At 39.2% G+C, this 25464-nt stretch overlaps 3 protein-coding genes across 5 annotated transcripts in view; 2 read left to right on the top strand and 1 right to left on the bottom strand.

Moving 5' to 3' along the window:
* Positions 1-9216, top strand: part of LOC132195800 (dopamine receptor 2) — a 34594-nt gene extending 25378 nt beyond the window's left edge. Inside the window, exons 4-5 of the mRNA XM_059618012.1 lie at positions 6431-6515; positions 7918-9216. Coding sequence (XP_059473995.1) covers positions 6431-6515; positions 7918-7992 — 160 coding nt within the window. The 3' untranslated portion in view covers positions 7993-9216. The remainder of the gene's footprint in view (positions 1-6430; positions 6516-7917) is intronic.
* LOC132195797 (proline-rich protein 36-like) lies at positions 9187-20461 on the bottom strand. Its single transcript, XM_059618007.1, has 13 exons — positions 20301-20461; positions 14945-17554; positions 14435-14667; positions 13951-14253; positions 13740-13889; positions 13092-13242; positions 12794-13038; positions 12331-12552; positions 12145-12277; positions 11900-12094; positions 11710-11846; positions 10555-10757; positions 9187-9589 (listed from the first exon to the last, which is right to left on the bottom strand). Exons 1-13 carry the CDS (start codon positions 20446-20448, stop codon positions 9361-9363), a joined length of 4959 nt encoding a protein of 1652 aa, XP_059473990.1. The 5' UTR covers positions 20449-20461; the 3' UTR covers positions 9187-9360.
* LOC132195799 (uncharacterized) lies at positions 20116-25358 on the top strand. 3 transcript variants are annotated; one of them, XM_059618010.1, is made up of 11 exons: positions 20116-20136; positions 20796-20847; positions 20904-21056; positions 21121-21248; positions 21305-21341; positions 21410-21700; positions 21748-21900; positions 22111-22185; positions 22240-22342; positions 22814-23178; positions 24581-25358. In XM_059618010.1, the coding sequence occupies exons 2-11, from the start codon at positions 20820-20822 to the stop codon at positions 25030-25032; spliced, it is 1785 nt and encodes a 594-aa protein (XP_059473993.1). In that variant the 5' UTR covers positions 20116-20136; positions 20796-20819; the 3' UTR covers positions 25033-25358. The 3 variants fall into 3 exon arrangements, with proteins under 3 accessions (XP_059473993.1, XP_059473992.1, XP_059473991.1); XM_059618009.1 differs by lacking the exon at positions 20116-20136 and adding an exon at positions 20255-20639 and having other exon boundaries at positions 20794-20847; XM_059618008.1 differs by lacking the exon at positions 20116-20136 and adding an exon at positions 20256-20671.
* Positions 25359-25464: the final 106 nt, after the last annotated feature.

The following is a 25464-nucleotide window of genomic DNA, read 5'->3' on the forward strand; positions in this document are numbered from 1 at the left end:
AAGGATCGTCTCATCCCTTTCATAATTCTAGTCTTTTGTTTTCGCAGCGAAATTTCTCTCGCTCTCTCTCCAAGCCCTTTTTGTTTCTCCCTTGACGCGCAATAACACACACCTCACGTACTCTTGACGTCCTTCAAGTACCTGCAGCTTTTCACGACGAGAGACGGCGTTGAAAAAAAAGTTGAAACTCCAAATGAAAAACGGGCGGAATCGAATAAATGCTTTTCTCGTTTTATCACCGCGCACGGCAAAAGTCGTAAAGTGTTTAACTTTGAGCAGTGATTTTAATTTATGCCTCCAGATCTTATCTTACAAATTTATGTTCGCCGCAAAATAGATAAGATAACGCCGCGCATCTTCATAGAATTAAAGGATTACAAGCAATAAACCTTTAATACATTTCCTATTTATTTGATTTCAAAAGTTACATTTCATAAATTTGTTTCCATTTATATATAAGAAGAAATCATTTAACAAGTTTTCAGTTTCGTGTAAAAAAAAGAATGTTTAAATTTGGTAAAAAAAAAAAAAATTTTCTTTGCCTTCTAAAGATAATCTAAATTATTTTAAATGCGAAACGTCTTCTGGAATATTTGGGAAATTCTTCATTTTGTTTAGAAGCTTATTTTGAAAATGGAATTGGGTGAATTGCGTCATTATTCATTTAAAGCTTCGATGATTAACTATTTATTTTGTCTGCTTTTGTCAAAGAAAGAGGCACATTTGAGGCCAAAATGTTGAATGTTTTTATCAAATAACATGTACGTTCCTTGTCATTGAATTGAATTATTATTCTATGAAAGGGAAATTGATGATCAATCTAGAGTGGCAATATCAAACTTTGATTCAATGAAGTCTGGGTCGTGGGGGTGGCAGGGCTAATTGATAACTGACTATGACAATAGGCAATAGGGAAAGGAACAATGTGTGGGAAGAAGAACGGATTCGATCGTCAATTGCCGTTGGAGAAATTGTTTTATTAAGAAAAAAAACTGCGCTTTTCAAAAAAAGAAAATTCAGTCTCGCGTGATTCGAATATAAAAACCCGGCTTTTTTTTGTGTCACACTGAGAAAGGACATGCATTGTAAGTATGAAAATCCGTCTCCAGAGTGATTGAATTATTTATTTGCATATCTCTGTTGCTCACGAAATAAGAAAGGAATTTTCAGTCACGCCATTTTAATCTAACAGAAAAAAATCAGGTTCAAATGTATTCGTCGCTGATTGATGAATGGCCTGCGGTTGGATACTATTTTTACTAGAAATTAAGCAAATTTAATCGTTTTCTTCCCACGCAATACTATTCAATATTTGTTCGTTTGTGAAGAAAAAAACAATAATTCAACACTTGCAATTTTTGTCTTTAACCATTATTTGAATTCTCGCGTGCTGCCCGAGAAAAAAATAAAGAATTGCCAAATATTTTTAAATTGAATTTGAAATTTGTCAGTAATGGTGTATCTTTTGAGGAATAAACTTTATAAACACGAGTCTCAAAGGAAATTAAACAGACGAATTAACAAAAACTCACTCTTTTGATGGAATTACAAAGCAGCTTTTTTCTGATGATTTCGGTCACTATTTTCATTACCAGTCAATTTACGCAGGACGTGAAAATGAACCCTGCTCAAAACCGATTGATAATAAAAAGTCAACCAACTTTTTTTATTTCTTCTTCCTTCGGCGGGGCGACGAATAAAAAGTGAATCTGAGCGGCGTAACGACCCCAGTGATTGAATCAAAACGCAAAAGCAACTGCAAGTCGTTACCCCGATAAGACTCCACTAATTTGTTCCAAATTTGATGAAAAAATAGGCTTAACTTTCAATGTCAATGCATCTACGCTGGAATAATTCAAACTCACCGTCGACACAGTGGCATTAAAAATAGAACCGAAATTTTAGAAGAGCAATTTGAAATTGTTGCCGTTTCAGCGCAGAATGGCCACTTATGATTTTGATGAAAGCACAACCATCAAGATGACCGTTCTGCGCCAAAACATACAGGAAATCATAAAATTGAAGAGAAATTCTGGCGAACCTGAGCGAGAAAAAACTCCCAGTGATTGGAAAGGCAAAATTACTGCGAGGTTTCTTCACGCGAGGTCCGCCAGCAGAAATTGTGGCAAATGAGGAAAGTTCGACTCGCTATCAGATGAAATCAGATCGTGTATTTTTCTTATCAAAACACAGGAATGGATTTCATCTGGAGGCGAACCGAGAAATTTGAGTGAATCGAGATCAACTTCTTGAGCGGGGAAGGCCGGGCTGAGGCAACTTATAGGAATTAAAAAATAGACCTTTAAGTCACCCACCCCAAGCAAGCCCCACGCAAGGAAATAACAAACACAAAAAAATTAACAAATCTCTATTGAAATTGGCTGAGCAGTGTCTCGGACAAGACCTGGAGTGAAAATGAGTTGCAGTTGCGAGTTGCAAGGGCCTTTTATGGGGTGCATTGCGACGCGGGGGGTGCTGCATAATTCCTCCTTTTCACTCATCGACAGATTTACGACTATTTTCTGGCAAAATCTAATTAATTTTTTCGCTTTCGGTCTCTCAAAAGCAAGAGACTTTATTTGTCGGAATTCGTCGAAACATGTACCGACTTGTTTGTCTTTGCAGCGCGCTTGGGTGGTCTTTTCTCTTATCAGAAAGCGAGACAAACAAAGCCGCACGCAGACTGGCGCCCAACAACCAGAAACGTTCATTACAAATTTTGTTATTATTTCGGCGGTGTCTTTGATCTGATCCCAATTATTATTACGCATACGCATTCCACGAAAATGTTATAATTGATGCATTGTGTGGGTTGCCTATTCATCAAAATAAGAATTTCCGCCAATTTGAATTTCATTTCTGATGCGGTTTATGAATTTCAACTGATGAAATGTATACAAACTTCATTTCTTTTCCCTTCCGAAATTACGATAAAAAATTTATGGAAAATTAAATTGATCACTTTTTGAAACTTAATCACCGCTTCATTAATTGCCAAAAAAAAAAATAATTTCAAAAGTTTTGAACCAAATTGCGACCCTTATATGTTAATTTATTTAACTGTCGCATTTTCCTTCCGCAAAATAAAAATCCAAGAGATTAAACTTTACTTTTCATGGTTAAAGTAAAATTAAAAAAAAAAAAAACTTAAAAACAAATTATGAAATTATACACATGGACGAGTCACCGTTTTTGTCCCTAAATTTTTTTCCCCTAAAACCAATTTCTTCATTTCCCCTAAAATCAAAACCCCTGAAACCATTTTCCCTAAACTTTTTTCTTGCATTTCCCCTAAATAGCAATGTCTCTAAAATTACTTTTCCTAAATTGAAAAAATTGGAAATATATCTTTTCCCTGAAACCGGAAAAACGGAGCAAAATAGAATGTAGTCTTCCTTTGAATACCAATCGAGAAAGGTACGCTTAAAACACAAGTTTCAATATTCTGACTGATTCTGACCAAAATATTTTAAAAATTAATTTAATTTGTTACCAAAAGATGTATTAAATCGTCAAATTTTATGTTAGAAATGTAATTTTTTATAATTTTCAAAATGTATGCTCTATCAATATTTAGTTTTATTTATTTTGTCGTCATTCTATAACCATCAAGTCAAGTCTTATTGTCAGTCCAAATACTAAGTACACTACCTCGATCTTTTCATTATTGCTAAAATAGCCTTTTTCCGTTTTTACTTGCTGAATTTGCAAACTTCTTGAAAGTCAGCCAGGCAATAATGACAAAGCCATTGAGCATTTGTACAGATTATATTTGCTTCAGTTTTATAAGAGTTAGTGAGCCCCAAACGTAATTTTTTTTTTTTTTTTTTTTTTTTTTTTTAGAATGGACTCAATAACTTCATGTAAGTTTTGAATTGTGTTTTTAATTTTAATAATTTATAATATAATATTATCTGTAAATGATGGAGCTGGCAACCAACAATTTTTGCATATGGAAACAGCCCTGAATCCTGCCTTCTGTTATGGTTTAGGGGCAATGAAATTTAGGGGAAATGGAGTTTAGGGGAAAAAAAGATTTTAGGGATAATAATTTAGGGAAAATAATTTAGCGAAAATACAGAAAAAATCCATTAGGGGGAATAAATTTAGGGACAAAAGGGGGCTCCCACATGGACAAAAGACACACTTACGTTCCGGGTGTAAATTCAAAACTTAATTATCTGCTAAAAATTTTACAAGCAAAGTCGAGGCTGGAATATTGCAGCTAATCGAGTTAGAGTCGTCGTTCGTCCGACCTCGTTTTGTCTCTAATTCGCTCGCATTTGAGTGCATCTGTAAATCTGCGAGTTTGTTTTCTTCTTGGCACGAGAGTAAAAAGGGGTGAGAGTGGCCTTGGCAGTAAAACGGGCGGCGACGCACCTGCGACCTTTTTCCATCGACACACGTAATGCGACTTTATTGCCAACAGGAAAAAAGTGCTCCCTTAAATAAAATACATATAAATAAAATAGACACACGTGCAAGTTGTAAAAAGAACAAAGTTAACTTTTGAATTTATTCCACCGCTGAAGCTCGTAAAAAAGTTGTTAAAAAAAAGTTGTGAATATTTGTTGATTTTGTTGCGAAGGTTGTGTTGTCCTCGTTAACGCCAAATTAGAATGAGATTAGCCCAAGTGGAAATGCAGTTGCGAGGGCCAAGAGAGTATCAACTTGATGGGCCCCGGGGGCAGCAGCCCGGCCAATTTCCACCCCCAATCGAGTTAGGCGCGCTCAACCCCTTCTCACTCGCAACCCAAGTCATCTCATCTCTGTATCAAGTTTCATGGTTTATTTTATAAATTTCATTTCTAATTCGAATGTGAAACAAACTTAGATTGGACAAGAAAGTTATTTTTTTGATGTTTATTTGTCCACATTGTTACAAATACATTGTTTACATTCAATTTTTGAAAAACAATTATTTAGAAAAGGAGATTGTTGGACAAAAAGCATCACCACTAGCAAAAATTTTGCTAAAACTTCCGAGATCAAAAAGACCCCATCCGCTGCAGTGAGCCTCGGTTGACTGAGTTTTTGTTCTAATCACTTAAATCACAAATTCTGCCACAGGTAGGCCTTGCAGAGAGTGGGAAACTGTTCCATCTGGGCAGGTTTTCAGAGCGTCCGGAGGGCATTCCAGGGCGTCCTCGGCAAACTTGCTCCGGACATCGGCAGGCTGCAGTTCACATAAATTTTAATTAATTTTGACATTTCCTTATGTTTCAATTTGTTTTGAATAAATTCCAAAAAGAAACTAAAGTGCTTGATTTATTGAAGAAATTGGAGTTCAAAACCAACATATATTTTTATCAATATTAATTTCTTATTATTTTCAAAGTAAAACCTTTTCCACATTTTTGCTAAAAAATTACTTTGCCTCGGAGCTTGCACTAAAAAGTAGATTTTTTTTATTTCCATCCAGAATTGGCCGGCCTTGTGCACTTTCAAGAATAAAAAATTGGCGTATATGTGTCTCTTCCTCATTTGCATGTCAAATTCTAGACAGTGTGGATTATCGTGTGCGTGGTTTGGGCAAAAAGCTGCTTTTAAAGTCTCTCGAGTCTTTTTTGGAATTTGATGGAGTGCGCGCGCGGACAAGAACAAAAAGCCACTCTCCGGTGACACCCGCCGCCCCGGATAAAAAGGTCCGCCGGGATTAGCGAAATAAAACCTGCGCCCGCCGACCGACAATCTGCTTTGCCCGAAAACAAAAGCTTCACTTAAAAACATCCGCCAGAGCTCTCTCATTCAACCGAGATAATTATACAAAAAAGAATTTTAACTTCATTTTCATTAATTTGTTCTATAATTTCACTGGCATTGAAGTTTCAAATTTACTTGCACAAATATGGAATATTTTCAGTTAATTTTTCAGCCCAAATCTATCTGTTCATTGGAAAGGTCTTTAAAAAGCCCCCAAAGCCAATTCATTCAAAAATTATAGTTTCATTCTGGTATATCAAAATTGTATCTCATAAAAATATTTTTGCCCAAATTTCAAATAAGTTTTCTTCTTGTGAATGTGTTTTTTTCATTAGATTTTCTTTAGTATTTTTTTCTGTACTTTTTCTTTGCGTTTTTGTTGTTAAGTGTATTTCTGTTTTAATTTTACAAAGGAAATCTAACATGAAGATTCCTTCTCTTCTCAGAGATCGCATTTGCTTCTCAATTCATGAGCTAATGAGCTTTCAATGAGCGAAATCAGTCATGTTGTCTTGTTTTATAAGTAATTTCAGGGCGTTCGCTCAGATCATTTATTAATTATTTACTTCAATGTTACGCTCGAAGCTAAACATTGATTTATAATTTAGAATACAATTGCTTATCGGTAATTTTAAATAAATATTTTTTACCGCAATTTCAAAGATAGTATGTCTAAAATGTTCATTAATTTCCAAATCGATTTAAGTTTTTATCCTTCTTTTTTCAGGGCGTTCGCTCGGATTTTGTGCGTGTGCTGTCCGCGTCGGGTGCGGCGCCGCTACCAGGCCACCCTTCGGCCCAGGGCCAGCCAGGTATGAACTCACTCTCGTGTACGTGCCAAATCGACCTTTCGCTTTATTGCTTTTTATCGTCGCCTCACTCGTCTCTCGTTATTAAGAAAAAATTCCCCTCGGACCGAGCTTGGCGAGAGGAAAAAGCGATCAGCGCTTTAATTGAAGCTTGAGGGATGTTTTACGTGACACTTTTCCACTCCTGGAATAATAATTTATCGCGGTCACGATTTCCCTCCCAAGATGATCATTTCTGCGCCGATGAAATGCACGCGCGGACAACCCATCCATCTTCTATTTTTATGAGTTCAAAAAAAAAAAAAACGATCGATTCATTAATTCACATTCACTTCAGAAAAATGTTAGCTTCTCTGAATGAAAATTTTCAAGTATTTAAACGTGATAAAAGAATTAAAGCCGCGAAAAAGCTCAAAAAATTGTGGCAACTTTCTGGAAATCCTTTTATTTTGAACAAAATGCCTAATACTTCAAATTAATTAATTTTGAACATCAATTGTGAAAATTGTGAGTATTTTTACTAAAGATTAATTTTTATCTCAAAATTTACGTCCAAAAAATTAATTGCCAGAAAATCTGTAAATGCTATGATGGAAATAGTAAATTTTCCTTGGCTTTTATTAGTTTTACAATATCAGAAATCCAAAATCCAAATTTACAATGCAAAAGAAAAGTTTAAAATATCATAAACGTTGTGCGAAAAATTTCTTCAAATCGTGTCGAATCTAATTTGATCTTTGATCAAAGAAAATTGAAGCTCATTTTTCCAAGTTGAATTTTTATTTGTATGACTTGGGTAGAATAGTTATTTACACTTTTAGACCGATGAATTTCTCAATCAACATTTGGCCTGGGATTTTAAAGCAAAATGATAAAATTTCAACCGCTGAATTTTCATATTGCCTATAATTTCAGCGGAAAATTAGGTATCATGCTAAGAACTCATTGTCAGATGAGAAAAACGATTCTTGTGAGGAAGCACGTTTTGTTGCGCGATCGTAAACGCGGTTATGCAACCGTTGGGGCACGACTGCTGAGCCTGTTGCCTACTTTGCGAATTCGCCCCAGGGAAATTAGACCCGCCAAATCTTTTGCCCTTATTTGCATTCATTGAAAGAGAGAAACAACTTTTGTTTGTGCGAAGAAACAAAATTGACGCGTTTGTCGTCCCGCTGGGAAAATATTGTTTTTAATTGCAGCGCTGACAAAAAAAAAAAAGGAAATTGGACAGAGAAAAACAAACATCAAAACAGCCTCGGCGTTTGTTTGCTTTTCCTGCAAGTATCAAAGCAGGTGTTTTTGCGCCTCTTGTTATTTGCTTGTTTTCAAATCGCGGCATATTTTTTTATTTTAATTTCCGAGATTGTTTTTGCAAAGACGAGACTAATGTTTGTGTGTTTTGCAGCGATTCTCATCGGGCCGTTTCTACTCGTCGTGCGCACTCCACCACGCGTCCAACTGCCAGAAGACCTACATCTGAGAACAAATTCTACTGAAAACTTGTTAGTCCTAATTGTGTCGTCGTCGAATCAGTCAATGTTTGAAATAAATGTGTTTGCGATTAGGGAAGAAATAATGCGATGCGAAAATCAAAATTGACATAAAAGGTCCCGACGAGAGCAAAAAGTGCTAAAGTGGATTAAAAATCGTTTTCATTATTAAAAAAAAAACTATTGTGGATTTCCCGGATCAAAAGTAAAAGTCCCAATTTTTATGCATATCTTTTAATTTTCAGTGAATAAATATTTATTTTCTGGCACTGTTAAAATTGCAAGATACTATGTGAATAAAAAAACTTGTTATTCTGTCTTTTTTATCAACCAAAGCAGCAATAACATTTATTAATCATGAAACATTTTGATAAAGACAGAATAATTACAAATTCCAAGCAAAATCAAATGTCTAGAAAGGAGGAAACTTTTGTGATTTTTTTGTATCCTACTCAGACTGTCGGGGTAAAACCGGCACTTCCTCGCGCGACCACTGATGGTGCTTGCTGCACCATTCGTGGCCGCAGCTGAGAGACAGACAGGGCATCAGGTGACAGAGCAGCAACATTGATAGATGAGTCTTTTATGTGAAGCCAAGTGGCACAGTTGCGTTTTGTAATATGTGCAAAGAATAAGGCCAAATAATTACATCAAACCTTTGAAAGTAAGTAAAAATTGTGTCTATTAATTCTATTACCCCAAACAAAATAATTATGAATTAAATAATTAATCTTAGCATCCGGGACAGATTTATTTCCCGACAAGACCAAACTTTTGTGGTCTTTTGATTAAGGACTTCTTATTGACATAGTCAAATCAAGTCCTTACAACAATATAAACAGATTTCTCGATTTTTGGAAATTTTAATCACCATTGTTGTAAGGACTTGATTTGACTATGTCAATAAGGAGTCCTTAAAAAAGATGGTCATAGTTTGACTGTGATAATCAGAATCGTTTTTAATCCATTGTTGCACTGGCAATTTTCTTAGGTGCACCTCGACTAAAATGGAGAATCTGTTGGCGAATCAAAGAAATTTGTGTATTTTTCGTAAAGAAGCGCTCACCTCAAACAATATCTAATATTTAACTGTCTAATGACTGTTTTAAAAGAGAGATTAATAAAATACTATGTCTATGGATCCTGACAATCAAGGGTTTTCACTTGAAACAACAAAATGGAAATTTGATTAACTTATGTTTTTATTATTTGTAACAAACATGAGCAAAGAAACGCTTTAAATATCTGCAAAGATTCAACAATTATAAAACTCAAACAATTAAATATAATTTTAAATCAGCACTCTTGTCCCATCCACTCTGATAGAAAAATACTCTGACTTTTTCTTAAATCATTCTTCACTTGCGGACGAATCCGGAAGTCGGGGGTGCCGCCGAGGAGGGGAAGCTGCTGGGCGAGAGGAAGGAGGGGTTGGAGGGGGAGCCCTTGGACTCCTTGGAGCCCCCGGACCAGGACCTTTCCCTAACCATCGAGCCCTCCCTGGTCCGGTCAAACTGCCGGTCGGGGTTGACGCCCAGGGTGTTGTAGATTTCTCTCAGGATCAGCAGCATCGTGTCCTCCGACTCCCTGCAATTTACAACATTTTTTTTTCAAAGAAATTCTCTCTTTACTAATTAATAGGCTCGCGCATTTTAGTCGGTTTTTAGGAGTCAAAAAGTCGACTATTTTTAGTTGATTTTACAGAAATTTAGTCGCCTTTCTAGCTGGTTTTTGCCAAAATAGTCGGTTTTAGTCGATTTTTAAATCTGTTTTTTGAGCCTTAAAATACATGAAAATATTATTTTAATAAATTTTTTTGGATTGCATTAATAAATATCCACTTTTGGAAGCATAAATCACCCGTTTTTCATCATTTTTAAATTACCTAGCTAGCAATTATCCAGAACTTTGTGATTTTATCATACGTTATACTGAAAGGATACAATTGCTGAAACCATTGAATTTTCGTAATATTTTGTATTGAAATATATATTTTGAAGATAGTTGAACATGGTAATTTAATAAAATACGTGTTTTGTTTGATATTTGGGAACAAAATTTATATTTTGTCGCAAAAATTTTAATTATGAAGTTCTAAAAATACTCAAAAACATTTTTTTCCACTATTGAAAAATTATGACTTTTTCATCCATCACATATTTTATTTCTTTTTTGTAATTGAATATGAAAAATAGCTTTATTTAGTGCTACTTTCAGTCGCTTGAAATAAAATCTGTTTGATAAAAGTTTTTTAAATAAATAATTTTTAACTCTTCAAAATTTTTTGGCAAAATTTTGCGGAAATTTTGTTTCAAAGTCCGGAAAAACGTATTTTTGCTTAAAAAGTTAAAAAAGTCTGTCATTTTAGTCTGTTTTAGTCGCTTTAGTCGGAAATTGAAGAAATAGTCGGTTTTAGTCGGTTTTAAATAGGTGCCAATCGTAATAAAATCACTTGATTCATGCAGAAAATGCATTTCCATAACGTTCCGAGCAATGTAGAAAAAAAGTTGATCGACTAAAAAACACGAGCCTACTAATTAATTGTCAAGTACCAGTAGCAGACGTGACTGCTGAGGGCGAAAATGTACTGGTTGAAGCTCTCAAGAGGCGCCTCTTGCAAAACATAGTCCACTCGGCGACCCCCGTTCAGCTTGCCGAGGAGGGCGGGGTCGGGCTCGGAGGGGTCAAGGCCGTCCGGGAACTGTGACTGGTCGTCCACCATTGCGTCCGTCACCATCATTTGCTCTGCAATCACCTACAAAAACAGACAATTCTTTCAAATTGAAACTTACAATTAATAAAATATAAAAAAGATGTTCTGAAAGAAGTTTTCAAAATACAATGGAATGAATTGCAAAATTTGTCTTTATTATTAAAAAATTTCAACCAAAATATCTAAATTTCTGTTTTTTCAGAATTAGTCCAGGAATCAAAGGAATTCACCGTATCAACCTGAAAAAATTTATGCCAGTCGGAAATTTTCACCATCTATTAGGGGTGCATTGAGACAAATTTTTCCTTTCAATGTAAAGAAGTTTTATTATATTTTTTGTAGTAATTTTCCTATTCATTTTACAAAGATGTGACTGACGGCAATTGATGGGAAATCTAATAAGCTTTAAAAACATTCAGATTGTTTGAAGAAAGGTCAAATTTTTGTCATTTTTTTTTTAATCATATCATTTTAGTTGAAGCTCTTCTGGAAAACATTGAAGAGAATAAAGTTTCAGACAAAACTTGTAGTAAATTTAATTTTGCACACTATATGTATTCAAAATTTTCTTCTAAGTCCAAAAAGAGACAATTTATTTAAGCGGAAAGGTTGAAAAATGAGGTTTTCTGCTCAATTATGGGCAAAAATCAAACACGGGCCTCGAAGGCAGGTGAAATTATTTGGAAATCTTAGAAAATTTATAGCATTGCACATCCCAATAGGTAGAGAAAATTTTAGACTGGCTGAATCTTTTCCCGGTTGAAACCATTCTTTCCTGGACCAAAACCAGTGGAATTCTAACGAAGATCAGTAATTACGTAATTTATTAAAAGTTCCTTTAATTTGGCACTAAAGTTGGGTTCCATTCTAGCAGGAAAACAAAAAGCTACTAAAAATCCTTTTAAATACCTGACACTCGGAAACAAACTGTCAGAAAGTTTCTCAAATTAGTATTTTCATGCAATTGAATTTAAATTTTTTCAAAATTTCTCACCTTGTCCACTTCCTGGGCCAAGTTCTCGGCCCTGGTGAACATGGCCATTTGATAGACCGTGTTCCAGGTCGACTTGACCGAGTCGACCAGTTTGCCCTTGAGGTCGGTGCTCACCCTGTCCAGGGTCTCTCTTAGTTCTAGATAAAAAGACAAGATCATTTTTGATAAAATTTATTTGAAAAACTCAAACCAATGTGCATTCTCTTCCTGCCCTTGTGATGGGGGATGAGGACGGGCCTGGACTTGCCCAGCTCGGCACTGATCAGCCCTTCCATTCGATATGCCACCGGGTCGTAAGGGTGGAAGATGTTGTAGTAGGCGGGGCAGGTCGGCAGGACAAAGTCTTTGCCCAAACTCTCGATGCCCCGGACAGTCACAAACATGCCTAGAGCAAAAATTACTAAAAAATTTGTGATAAAAAACTTGAATTCCTACCAGTGGGAGATCCCAAGGCAAAAAAGGCCATCGGCGAAAAGTGGATCTGCGGGTAGTGGATCGAAGGCTGGCCGGTGCCTCCGTGGCCCATCATGTAGTCCACCTTGCACGAGTCCCTCCTCACAAGGGTCGGCTGCCAAAATTTACTTCAAATAAAAGGAGAAAATTTCAGTTTTGAGATTTTACCGGAGGCAGGGGAAGTCCTCGTTCGTCCTTGTCCAAGTCTTCGGAGCCGAACTGGACCGGGGACTTTTCCTTTTTGGGAATTTGGTGGCACAGCAGGTCGAACAAGATGAGCGAGCCAAGGGAGTGTCCGCCGAGGGAAATTCCTCCGCTGTAGCCGGGGTTTCTCTGCATGAACAGCTGCTGCAGCCGGTTCAGTTCGTGGCCGACCGTTTGCACAATTGTCTGTCCCAAATCAGATTAATTACAAATTATTTCAACAGAAATTGGGAACTTCCGTATAATTTGAGTAAAATTAAAAGTATTGAATTAAAGAAATAAGACCCACTCTGGTGATTTTTATTGCTCTTAATTTTCAGAGAGAGGAGGGTGTCTTTTTTTTAAAATAAAAATAGGGATTTTTAATTAATTCCTTTCAACTTGACTCAAATTAAAAGTAAAATCCAAACTGGTTTGAATTTCGAACCTGGCAGTAGACGGGGCTGGTGTAGAAGAGGATGTCGAGCAGGGTGTCGTTGGTGAACTCCCTGAGTTTGGGGATAGACTTGAGGGTGAGGTTCTTGAGCTGCCGATCAATGCCGGTCTCCTCGCCATGCAGGGAGCCGTGCCAGTAAACGGGCAAAACCTCGATTCGGTTCACTCGGCCGTCGTCACCCGCCTGCCGGAAGTGCGACCTTGTCAGGGTCAGGGCGATGCTCCGGAAGTCATCGACTGAGAAGAATTATTAAAAGATCAAAGTTTTAAAGCAGATTTGTTGAACTGACCAACTTCGACAACGTTTCGGAATCTCAAGTCACAAACGGAGCCGATTCCGTGCACCAGAAAGACAAGGTGGTCGATTATGGCCGGCTCGCCCTCGTCGATTTCAAACTCGTCCCAGCCACGCCGCACTATCCTCGATTTGGCTCCAGTGTCCTGATTAAACAAAGAAAGCAGTTTTAGTAACAAATAATTAAATTATTTTATCATAAAAATGACTAATTTTAATTTTTCTAAACATACATGAAAAAAAAAACTGAAAAATCCCAAAAAGTTTAGACTTTTATTGAGGAAAAAAGAACTCTGAAATATCAACCATATTAGTTAAAATTGATCTCACGATTCACAAATATCATAAAATAAACTCAATTGGCTCAAATTTAAAATCATGTCAATAGAAATTGGTGGCTTTTCAGTATTTTTTTTTTTTTTTGTAATTTGGATGCGTTTTGTGAAAAAACCAAAAATTTAACTAATCTGATGGATGGAAATGCTCAGCACAATTCATGGATAGTGATAGATCTAGGGAATAACAAAGAAAAACTTTGAACTTTGTCCTCTATTATAAGAGTGTGTCATGCCAATGACAAAAATAAATAAATATTTCCCTCTTTCAAACAGTAAAAGTGACAAATTGAAGAGATAAAATGAACCTGAATGGTGCCCCAGTCTTCGAGGATGCTGCCCGTGGTGGGCGGAATGTGGGACATGACGTTGGGTCCGCTGAAGACGATGGCCTCGCCGAAGGACAGTTCGATCCTCCTGGGCCACCTGTTGTACAGGTAGGCTGACCTGTACTCCTCCTGAGGACCAATTTTTTTTTTATATAAAATCAAAGCAAAGCGGAAAAAATACGAAAAATACCTCAAGCTTGGACGCAAAGCTCTCCTCGTAGGGGTAAGAACTGCTGTCTAGGGGGTTCTTGTAGAACCACGAGCACCTGCGCACCTCGTTGGGCGGCTGGTCCCAGTAGATGGGCACCCGCTTCCTGAGGAAGACGTTGACGTCGTAGCGGCCGCCGTCCGTGGCCACCACCCGGTCCTGCTCGCCGGCTAGAAAAGCCGCCTCCAGAGAACTCGAGTCCTTCTTGCTGAACGGGCACCACATCTCCTTGGTCTCGATGATTTGTTTGAAGAACCAGTGGAACGTGACCGGCGCGTACGGCGGCTAAAATAAATTCAAATTTAATAAAGTTATTAATGAATATTCTCGAATGAAGTCAAAAAGAATATTTTGTGAAAATATAGTTTTAATTGATGAAAAGAGTAAAATTCGGATGATTTAACTCGGATCGTCTTGATGAACTTGTCAATCAAGTGCATTTTGATGGGTGGAATTTGAGACTCACAGCGTTGCCGTCGAGAGGCATGTTGTGAGTGGCCGTGACGGGGTCGGCGCTGGTGCTGCCGATGGCGATGCAGGGAATCGGCGCGAAGCCTCCGTGCGGCTCGGCGCCTGCCGTCGGGATGGGCGAGCTCATGGCCATGGAGGCGGCCAAAGAGGCCATGGCCGACACCGACGAGCTCAGGCCGGGCGGGGCGGCATACTGTGGCCGCGAGTTCAGCCGGTGGTAATTTCCAGCTGAAATCAACATTTCAATCAAACACGATTTTATCTTTGTCCGAATAATTCGTCAACATTTATAACTTTTACGCTTTGGATTTAGAAGGAAATGAAAAAAATGTGTAAAAGTTATTTTCTACGAGTTTTTGTTTGAAACATTTCCCTCTAAAATAATTTACAGCTAGAGCTAAAAAAAAAGACAAAAAATTAACCATGTTTACAAAAACCTGAATTTTTGGCATGGGTTTTTTCAGGTTGCATGAATGAAAATGCTTTTGAATGGTGGAAAACTTACACATGGTGGTTTTAGGTGGTGGGGGCGGCTGGTGACTCAGAGGGGCATCAGGGGCGGCCACGCACTGCTTGGGCGCTGCGGAATTCGAATAGGGGTTGATTACGGGGGGCACCTTGGGGTGGATTTGCGAAATGGAGGCGGGGATGCAGGGTGGGTCCGCCTGCAGGGGTGGAAGGGGGTTTGTCAGGACCACGGCAGGGGTGTTTGGGGGCGTGCTGGGCTCTTGACTAGGGTGCTCTTGCTGCGGGGGCAGGCCGAAGGTCGCGGGCGGGGCGAAGTAGTTAGGGATGCTGTTGGCCAGCGAGGGTGGGGGTGCGTACTTGTTCAGGGCCGTCTTGATGCGGAACTTGTTTCCCTCCGCCTGAGGGGTGGACTTTTGCGCCTGGCCGAACAGGTTGGGGTTGAAGAGCTGCACCCCTGGGTCGCTCGTCGGAAGGGGAGGGTTTTCAGGTGGAGGGGAGGGGGACGCTCCCTGGATTTGCGAGGGTGGAGGCAGAACCTGCTGCTCAGGTTGGAACAAGTTGCTGGTCGCAGGGGTGCCCTCTGGGTTGAAAAATTTCGGTTGACTTGCGTCTTGCTGAGGGGTGAAGAATTGGACTGCTGGGGGAGGATTTGCAGGTTTGGGGGGACAAATTTGCCGCACATGGCGCTCTTCTTTTTTTACCTCAGGGCTGATGAGGTTGGTGAAGAGCGGTTGATTTCCCTCTTGGGGAGGAAGTTGAGCCGCAGGGGTGAAGAATTGTGTCGTTGAGGGCGGTGGAGGAATAAGTTCCACCTGAGGGTCTGTCTTCACCTCAGTTGGGCCCTCAGGGCTGAAGAATGTGATCGGCTGAGCTTGACTTGCGTCCACCAGAGGGGTGAATATTTGAGCTCCTGGGGGTGGTTGATTTTGCTGCCCCTGTTGCTCTGTTCTCACCTCAGGGTTGAAGAAGTTTGCTAGCGGTGGCTGTGGTTCTGGTGCCGTCTGTGGGGTGAAGAATTGAGTTGTCGAGGGTGCTGGAGGAATTTTTTCTGGCATAGGGTTGAAGAATTTGGTCTCATGCTGTTGATTTGCGTCCAGGGTAGGTTGAGGGCTGAAGAACTGCACTGTTGTGGGTGGCTTTGCGGGTTCAGGGGGATGATTTTGCTGTACCGACTCTGTTTTCACCTCAGGGTTGAAGAAGTTTGCAAGGTTTTGTTGATTTCCCTCTGGTGCTGTTTGAGGGGTGGAGAAATGCGTTGTTGAGGGTGGTGGCGGAATTTGTTCTACCAAAGGTTCTGTTCTCGCCGCAGGTGTGCCCTCTGGGTTGAAGAATTTGGTCACCTGAGGCTGACTTTCATCAAGCGACGTTTGCGGGGGAGATTGCGGTTGGAAGAATTGAGCTGTCGGAGGTGGTTCCGTTCTCGCAGGAGGGGCGAAGTAACTCGAAACTGGCGGAGAAAAGAAGTTTGAGGGGTTCAGGGGTTGGGGAGGGGTGTAGGTCTTGGGCGAGTTGAAGAAGTCGGCGGCACTCTGGGACTCGCTGTCAAAGAAGGAGGACGCGACAGACGACGGCCTCGAGTCCACCTTTTGGCTGAAGTAAGCGCTCAGGGGCGTCGAAGAAACGGGTGGTTCCGCCGGAAGGTTGGGGGGTGCGGGTTCAGGGGGTGGGATGGACGAGGGAGGTCTGTGCTCCGCCGGAGGGGAGGGGCTGTTGTAAATGGAGGTGTTCTGCGGAATGTTGTAGACGTTGAGGGGGACCTGCTCAGGTCGCTCCTCCTGATCGAGACTCAGGTTTTCGAGTTCCCGACCTTCGAAACTCGAGTCCTGCGGCTCGGCAGGCGGGGGTGTCGGAAAGGTCTCCTCCGCTTCAGGTTGGTCGGAGGAGGCGACCTGCGGCTCAGGTTCTTGCTTGGCCTCCTGGACAAAGTGACCCTGGGCGTACTGCCCAGGGTCGTAGAACTGCGGGGGTTGGTAGTTGTGGTTGTAGTACTGGTACTGCTGGTTGAAGTTGCTGTCAGGGTAGTACTGCTCGCCGTAGTAGTAGTTCTGGTTGTACTCACCCTGGAAATAGTAACCCTGATTGTAGTTGTCCACCTCGGGGGCCTCCTCAGGTGCACCCTGAGCTTCGGGGGCCGAGAATGGACCGGGACTGGCCGTACTCAGGGTGGTGGTGTCGGGGGCCTCTTGGCTGGGGGCCGTCGTGAAGACGGGGCAGGTGCCCTGACCCTGACTCTGCACCTCGGACTTGCTGGGGGTGGGGGCGGGCAGGTCTGGGGGCGGCTGCTGCGTGAACTCGGCGGGGTTGAAGGTCTGCAGGGAGGCGATGTTGGACTGGAAGCGGCCAGGGTCGAAGAAGGTCGGGCCGTTGCCGTTGAGGAGGTCCTGGCCAGGTTCGTTGCCGTTGACCTCAAGAGTCGTGGGGTCGAAGAGGGGCACGGGGACGGGGGCGGCGGCGGGGGCGTACAGCGGAACCTCCGAGGCCGCTTCTTTGGCGGGCTCAGGTTCAGGTGGCTTGGCGGGCGTCTCGGTGACCGCACCCAGGGCCTGCTTGAACAGGGAGAAGAGGGGGACTGCCGCAGAGGGGAGGGGAGCGGGGGGAAGGGCGGCGGGCTCTTGGAGGAGAATGTTGGCCGCTGGCTTGCTTGCATCTGAAATCAAAAGTTATAAAATGTAAATTAATATTTCATTTACAAATTAAGCATGTAAAACCCTTTAATTTTCTTTTAATTTGTTATAGAATATTTAAAATTTTAATTTGGCTAAATTACATTTTCAGGCCTTCTAAATGAAATAACTCTTAAAACGATTCGGCTACTTTTTCCAATTGATTCGAAATGATTGCCTTTTGTTAATGTAAAGACCTGATTTGAATAAGCAAATGAAGAGTCATCACCTCTATAGCAAAAGAGAAACTAGTTTTAAATGGATTTATTTTAATTTGAGTCTGCAGCAGAATTTAGTAATTGAAACTATTATAAAACAGTTCAATTTTTAATGTTCAAAATTTACAGAATTTTACAATTTTATTTCATAGTAAACATTTTTTGAAAATTTAATTGTATAAAAATATTCAACAGTATTTCAACTTTTTTTACATTTATATTGCTCTTCCGGTTTGGTACAAAAAAATGAGTTCATGATTTGTTTTGAAAACAGTTTTTTTTTTTGCATTTTGACCTCTGATAAGCAGTTGAGGTCGAGTGGACCAATAAGTGACTCAGAATACAATTTAATTATTAAAAATGTTGTTTCTGTGAAAGATTGGAAAATTAGTGAAATCAAACAATTTATTTCACAAATTTGGTCAAAATTCTAGTGATTAATTACCAATTTAAATCATTTGTGATCGACGCACTTGAAAATCGGCGCAATTAATAAATTATTTTGGCATCATTTCAGGGCTTGGAAAATTTTTGTCCTAAATAAACAAATATCGAATCAATCGATTTCATTTCATTTTTAAAAAAATTATCCATGTTATTATTTTATTATATTTTTTACTGCAATTTGGAAAGAAATAAATTCTGAAATGCATAACGTAATTTGTGATGATGGATGAGCGTGGCTAAATTTAGAGCAGAATGTGACGGACGCAGTGGAAATCGTGCCAGTTTAATTAAGCGTCGCAATTAGCAAAGACAACATTTGGCACCAATTTACAAGTACGAAAGTGAAATTACTCTTGAAAAACATCAATTTATGTTCCATTTTAAATCCTTAATAAATTCCCTTTTTATTTCAAACAATGTGAATTTAATTATTCAAAGTCTGTGCAAGCAAAAAATTGTTTCGGCCCAAAAAGCACGCCGTCATCTGAAGGAAGAGACGCGAGACAGCCTTGAAGCTTTGCACTTTTTACGCAGAACAAAGAGCGAATTTCGGTCTTTTCTGATCAAATGAATTGAGAATTTTTCTAATCACCTGGAATTGGCGTTTCCCATGGACGGAAGGATGCAAGCGAGCCACCGGCCGACTTTGTTTTGGGGAAAATTTACTCACGCGCGGTTCGTTTGTTTCGCCGCAGAGGCTGGACCGAAATAAACGCGAGTGCGAGAAGGACGCGCTCGAACTGAAGCTCTGAATGACTCTCTTATTTATTGTGCAATTCGTTGATCACGTTTTGATTCTGCGCTCTTCGATCAATCAAAACTTGGCACAATCAATTATTTTTCTGCCAATTTTGAATCATTTTTATTAAAAAACTGGATAAGAAAAATGGATTATTTGTTTTCATGGATATTATTTAAATGTGAGAATTGATTAGATTGATAACAAATGAAATCGATCAATACTTCCTCAGTCAAATTGATTTGCAAATATAGGAACAAAATATTAAAAATTCACACTGTCCAGGTTTTTAAGATTTGTTTTTATTAAAAAATTTGCAAATTTAAAAAAAAATTCCACATTTTGCAAATGTTTAGAAATTTATTTTGTGAATTTTTTAAGTATTTTTTAAAATTTTGAAATGAATCTTCAAAGAAATAAATAGATAACTTTACAACCTTCCGCTATATAAATTTTCGATCATCGAAAAAAATTGTGCAAAATTCACTTTAAAAAAAATCTAAAAAAGAAGCCATTCTTGAATTTTTAATTTTTTTCCCCGACATATTAGAGCTGACTTAGAATTTTTTGGCAGAATTTCAATATTTTGCCTAGAATTCTTTCTAGAGAGTGACCTTGACGGCAGATTTATTTGATCTCACCGATTTGAAGAGGGGTCAAAATAAATTTTTTAGTTCTATAGCTTCTAGCTGCATATCTGTATCACAAATAGAACTGTAAAATCTTCAGTTTCGGTTTTCAGGGAGCGTTTTCTCAACGCCAAAATTTATTAATTTCTGTGCAATTTTCACCTGATTTTTGTTAAGAGATCAGAGATCCACGACCTGTGCTTTGGCTTAAAAGGTGTCCTACTTTTTATCATTATTTATAATTTAAGTTAAAAGAAATTCATGTCTCGTAATTTAATAAATATCTGAAATTAGAATTACTTAGAAGTGTAAATTGAACGAATGAAAGCAATCGAATTGGAAAAAGGAACTATTATTATGATTCAATTTAAAATAAATCAAATTAATTTTCATAAAATTTAATTTCTGCGCTCCACGCCCCCATGAGAAGATTCACACCAGCTGGGAAGAGACTAAAATAATGTCATTTCAATTTTTTTTTCATTTTTTTTCTCCCATTCCTGAACTCATTTGCAGATGCAGATGATTCGAGGGTTAATTAGATTAATTAGATACTTTGCTACTTAATGTACATAAATCCGAATGGAATCGGCAAGAATGTGTTTTGCACGAAAAGTGTGCCGCAGCTTTGGTGAAAACAAATTTGGGGCTGACGTGTCAACAGCGCGTTTCAGGTCGATTTGCTCGGCGGCCTTACCCTGGACGGCGTCGCTCGAGTCCTCGTGCGCGATCGGCATCAGGATGGCGCTGCCTTGCAGGTTGTCGAACGGAAATCCCAGTTCGGCGCCGAACAGCAGCGGGTTTTTCGGCCGCTTCGGCGCCGCGCCGCTGCCCTGGGCCGACATGTTTGCCGTTTGCTTTCGCCGCCGCTCCAGAGATGGCGCCACCGGTCCGCACCAACACCGAGACCAAACCGAGACTAAACATGGAGCCACGCCCCCTTTATGAATAAAAAAATTCTCAAGAAATAAAAATGATGTATTTCCTGCCGAATTCGGCAGTGACAGTCGCGCAGACGCCGTTAAATTGCCGAACAAGATAACAGAGACAATTAATTCTTCCTTAAAAGTGCCAAACACAATCGTCGATTTGATTCAATTTCCAGTTCCAGTTCAATCCCTGATGCCTTGGAACTTTGAAACAATGATTTTAATTCTTTCTTTAAATTATTAACATTTTATTTCTCTTCCAGTTCACAACAATTTAAAAGCCAGCAATGATTGTCCGCAAGCACGAATTTTACGGTCAGTTCTGGTATTGTTATCTTTCTGCAACTCTTTTTTTTCTTATCAAAAAATAGACTTGGTGCTGAAGCGGAGGAGCACGCAGGACGTGTCAAGGGCGGCGCACGTCCTGCAGACCCTGAGACTGAACCTGGTGCCCTTGAAAGAATTGGCCATGCGCACCGTTGTCTCCAACCTGCCGAAACTCAGCGAACAGATCGACCACCTGCGTACATCTAAAAAAATGTTCCATTCTCAATCATTAAAAAAATTATTTTTTGTTTGTTTTTGCAGCCAAAACCGCCAAGACTTTGATTCTTGAGACCATCGCAAAATCGATTTGCAGGCAATTCTATAACCACCTCCGACGTCAAGTTATTAGCCTCATTGAACCAAATCCTGACGGCACTTGCAGCCTCAAGGTCTGAATTTCCAACCTTTTTTGAATAAAAATTTTAACACTACTTTTTTTCTGCAGACGATTCCTCGGGTGTCTTACCAAGGAATGCCAATCCGTAATTATTGAAATCATAATTAAAGAATTGAATATTCGAAAGTTTGAAAATTTCGGTTGGTTCCACAGAAAGAAAAACAAGAGGGGATAGAGAGTCTCTTTTGCTTGACCTGAGCAATGTCAAGCGACTCATCACTTCAGACTTGGAGGAATTTAACTTAAATGTGATCAAAGGCGACCTGACTGATTTCAGTGAAGAGGAAATCTGGAAGTGCTTGGCCTCTTCGGCTCCGAATTTGAAGATCCTTCGAGACTACGGGAGGGACTCTGACACGAAACCTGTGAAGCTCATTCTCAAGTACTTAGTCAGGTTTGCCGACCTGAGCGACCTCGAATTGTCCACCTTCTACTTCTGCGACGGTGAGTTTTTTCAAAGTGAAAATATATTTTAAATAAATTATCTGCAGATGACGTCCGAGTGCTGAGCGAAAGCTGCCGAAAACTGAAAAGCATTCATCTGCCGGCAAGGGGGGGTCTGACCTCTGCAGGACTCAAGTTCCTCACCAGCCTGCCCCTTTTGGAAAAGGTTTCCCTTGCTGACTTTCAGGGGTGCTTGGTGGGTAAGAAAAACAATGGTTATATAGGAGAGTCTTGGTGTCTAATTTTGCCTTTTTCCCCTGAGCAGATGTGCCATGGAGGTATTTCGTAATAATTATAATCAAAACAAGCTTAATTGTAAAACCTTAATGTTAAGTTGTTAAGATGACAAATTTTAGTCTTAGTTGTGTTCAATAAATAAATACTCTACTTTGCTCACTATTGGGTTTCAGGGAAGATTCAAGACTCCGCCGACGCACAGATGGTGTTCGAGATGCTTCCGAACCTGAAGCACATCTTTGAAAACGGCATGCATAAAAATACTCTGAAGAAATATTTATAAAACTTTTTGTACTTTGCAGTGGGACTTACCCATGATAGCTCGGTGCACCTGAACATCCCAAACGAGCTGCCGTGCTCGTACAAGTTGCAACAGCTTTTGCGTTTTGGTGGATGTGTTGGAAAGTAAGTTGAAAATAATTAATGCAATTGGCAGTTCATTTGTGGGTCCACCGATATTGTTGCAATTTGGTATATTCATTCCTCCGAGTGTATCATCAAATAGTACAAAAGGATTTTGGAAAATTTTAAACATAGCATATTTTACAAGAGCCCTGAGTTGGATTTTGTTCTTAAATCAAAAATTTCTGCAAGAGGTAGATAAAAAAAAAACTCATATTTTTAGTCCATTTAATGCCTTACAAGATTACCTCAGTTTTTTTTCTATATCTAAATAAATTTCATTTCCGAAAACTCCTTTAAAAAAATTTTTTAGAGCCCCTGTAAAATAGCAATTTTGAAACTTTTCCAATATCCTTCTGCACATTAATATGATCTTACACTTGGAGAAACCGATATACGAAATCAAATCTAAACAATGTCGGTGAACCCGTACCAAGTTTATTGGGCCAATTAATACAAAAATGTGTTAATTAGAATTCCAAGCCACCTGACCGAGTTGGAAGCGATCAGCAGCACCTTTGATTTGGCTCCAGAGATTTTCGAGCAACTGCCGAAGCTGCGAGTCCTGCACTACCCTTACTTCCCCAAAGATTACGCCACCCTCGGCCTGATTGGCTCGAGACTGGTCGAGATCAGCGCTGGTCAATTTGACAACTTTCACGAAGGATTGTATGGCATGGAAAATGTTGACCTAGGCCAAATCCTGGTCTCGTGCCCCAACCTGCAGAAGCTTCACCTGCTGGCCAGCGTTTTTGAGCCGACTGACCTGATGGACTCAGTGGACCCTGGCAGGTTGAAGCTCAGGGACCTCAAACTGACTCAAATGGATTATTTCAAAGGTGATATTTTCAAAATATTAGATGCATTGTGTTGAGAAAAATTATATTTTTTTCCAAACCTTTTTATTACAAAATTAGACAGAATTTTTACAGCTCATCCCTGATTTCTACATTAGGCATTTTTATGTGAAATAATTTAAATCTCAAATTGCGAAATCATCAAATTTGTGGTTTAAACTGCAGTTAATTGTTGAGGACACTTATTTAGGTCGATCTTAGCAGGTTTAAGAGAATGCAAAATAGTTTAGGACACAGTAAGGATCATGTAGACAAGAAAAATAGCACTGAGTAATTTTTTTTAGAATATAAGTTAATAATTCAATTGAAAGTTGACAAACTAATTGAATTTTTCTTGTTTCTGGCAATTTCATTTGGCACTGATTAATTTGATTTCCGCAATCAAATATCATGATAAATCACCCCCCATATCACGGTTCTTGTTCAAATAGTAAAAATATTCATTTTTTATAAAATTCCAATATGACACAGCCGTGAGAAACTACTTTGTTTTTTTAAAGTCTGCTTCAATTTCATGTAGATTTGTATAATATCTTCCTGAAAAACGCCTAGAATAATAAAGTACTTTTCGAAGAAATGATTATGATTTGGGACAAATGCATTTTCGGGTCAATGCATTTTATGGGAAATGAAAAAATTGTTTAGGACAAATGTTTTTGGGGAAATATTTTTGGGCAAATAATTTTTGAAACATTTAGGAGGTTTGAAATTAGGGGCAACGCGGGTCTTCCCAAATTTGGGAATTTTTTTTTCTTTCATGATTCACGAGATTTTGAAAATCGAAAATATCTCGTTTTGTGTTAGAGATACGCTAAAATGTATAAAAGCCAAAGTTGTTGGAATTGCGACGACCTACAACTTAGCTACAGTTGAAGTTCAAGGTCACTTTAGCCATCAATAATTTTACGACGGCCATGAATATCTTCAGTTTCAAAATAGCTAAAAGTTGTGTGTATGTTAGTAGGGAAGAAGTTATCGCGGATGGAAAGTCATTTTTCACACACAAAAAGCTAAAAAAAACCACGTTTTTCACCCTTTGAACCTGAATAACTTAGAAACTAAAATAAATGTTATCACCAATTTTTAATATGTTCTTCTCAGTTTACGAAAACAATTTTTGGCTATTTTTAAACTTTGAATACTAATGGACTAGGTAATTCAGCAGGCAATTTAAATGTTTAAGTTGGCAAAAGTATGATTTTGAACTTTGACCTGCGACCTTACACTGTTGTAGGTCGTCTCAATTCCAACAACTTTGGTTATAATACTTCTTAGCGTGTATCTCTATCAGAAACCGAGGTATTTTCATTTTTCAAAATTTCCTTTTTTTAGGGAAAAAAATCAAATTTGAGCCCCTGTAAAAAAGACACTTGTGTTATTTTAGATAGAGAACCGTACGCTCGCATGGCCGTGTGGGAGGTTTTGCTGGCGCCCGAGCTGCACTCGGTCGGTCTCTTCAACTTCCTCTTCTCGGAGCCGCGCGCCCTCCTCGACCCGGCCGAACCTGTCCTGCAAAACTTGACCACACTCGGCACTTCGTTTGAGTTCGAGTGGCCTAGAAAGGAGGACAAGGTTTGGTCCCAATTGCTGGACGCGCACAACAAACTGCTCGCTGGTCTGATCAAAAATTGCCCAAGGCTGGAAACGGTCCACTGTGAAGTTTTTGCGGAAAACAGAGAAAATACCGACGAGCATGCAACTTTGTTGTTTGCAAAAGTGTCGCCCGAGTGGTGCAGAATTCCTAAGGAAGTCGACTCGCCGCTCAAATCGGTCAAGGGCAGAAATAATTTCAAAATTTTCCGCTTCTTCAAAAATATGTTTGGCCATAAAAATTGAAGACTTGTTCCTGGCGTGTGATCAAGATTACAATTCTAATCTGTTTGTAATTTGCCATTGTGATAAAAAAAGCTGGTCCAAAATTAAATTGGATTCCGGTAATATTTAATAACTACTGGGGGTGAGGCGGTGAGGCGTCCTAGCCCCTTGCCCCTTATTTTTGAATTCAAACTCTATTAATTGCAATGACATAAAATTTAATTAAAAAAAAAAAAATGCTGTTGCCTTATTGCTTCAATCTGTTTATGTGAACTTGTTTGAGAGATAGTCAAGCATAGTCATTTAGGTGTGGATTTTGAGAATATTGAAAATTAATTTTCTCGTCACTCATCACACAGGATTATTATGAACTCGTTCGCTTTGGAGCTTGAAAACTGAAATGAAATTCGAGAATAGCAATGTCGTGATCTTCACCGATATCTTCATGAAATA

Source organism: Neocloeon triangulifer, unplaced genomic scaffold (assembly GCF_031216515.1).
Source record: "Neocloeon triangulifer isolate White Clay Creek 2 clone unplaced genomic scaffold, ASM3121651v1 ptg000010l, whole genome shotgun sequence".
Taxonomy (NCBI): Eukaryota; Metazoa; Arthropoda; class Insecta; order Ephemeroptera; family Baetidae; genus Neocloeon; species Neocloeon triangulifer.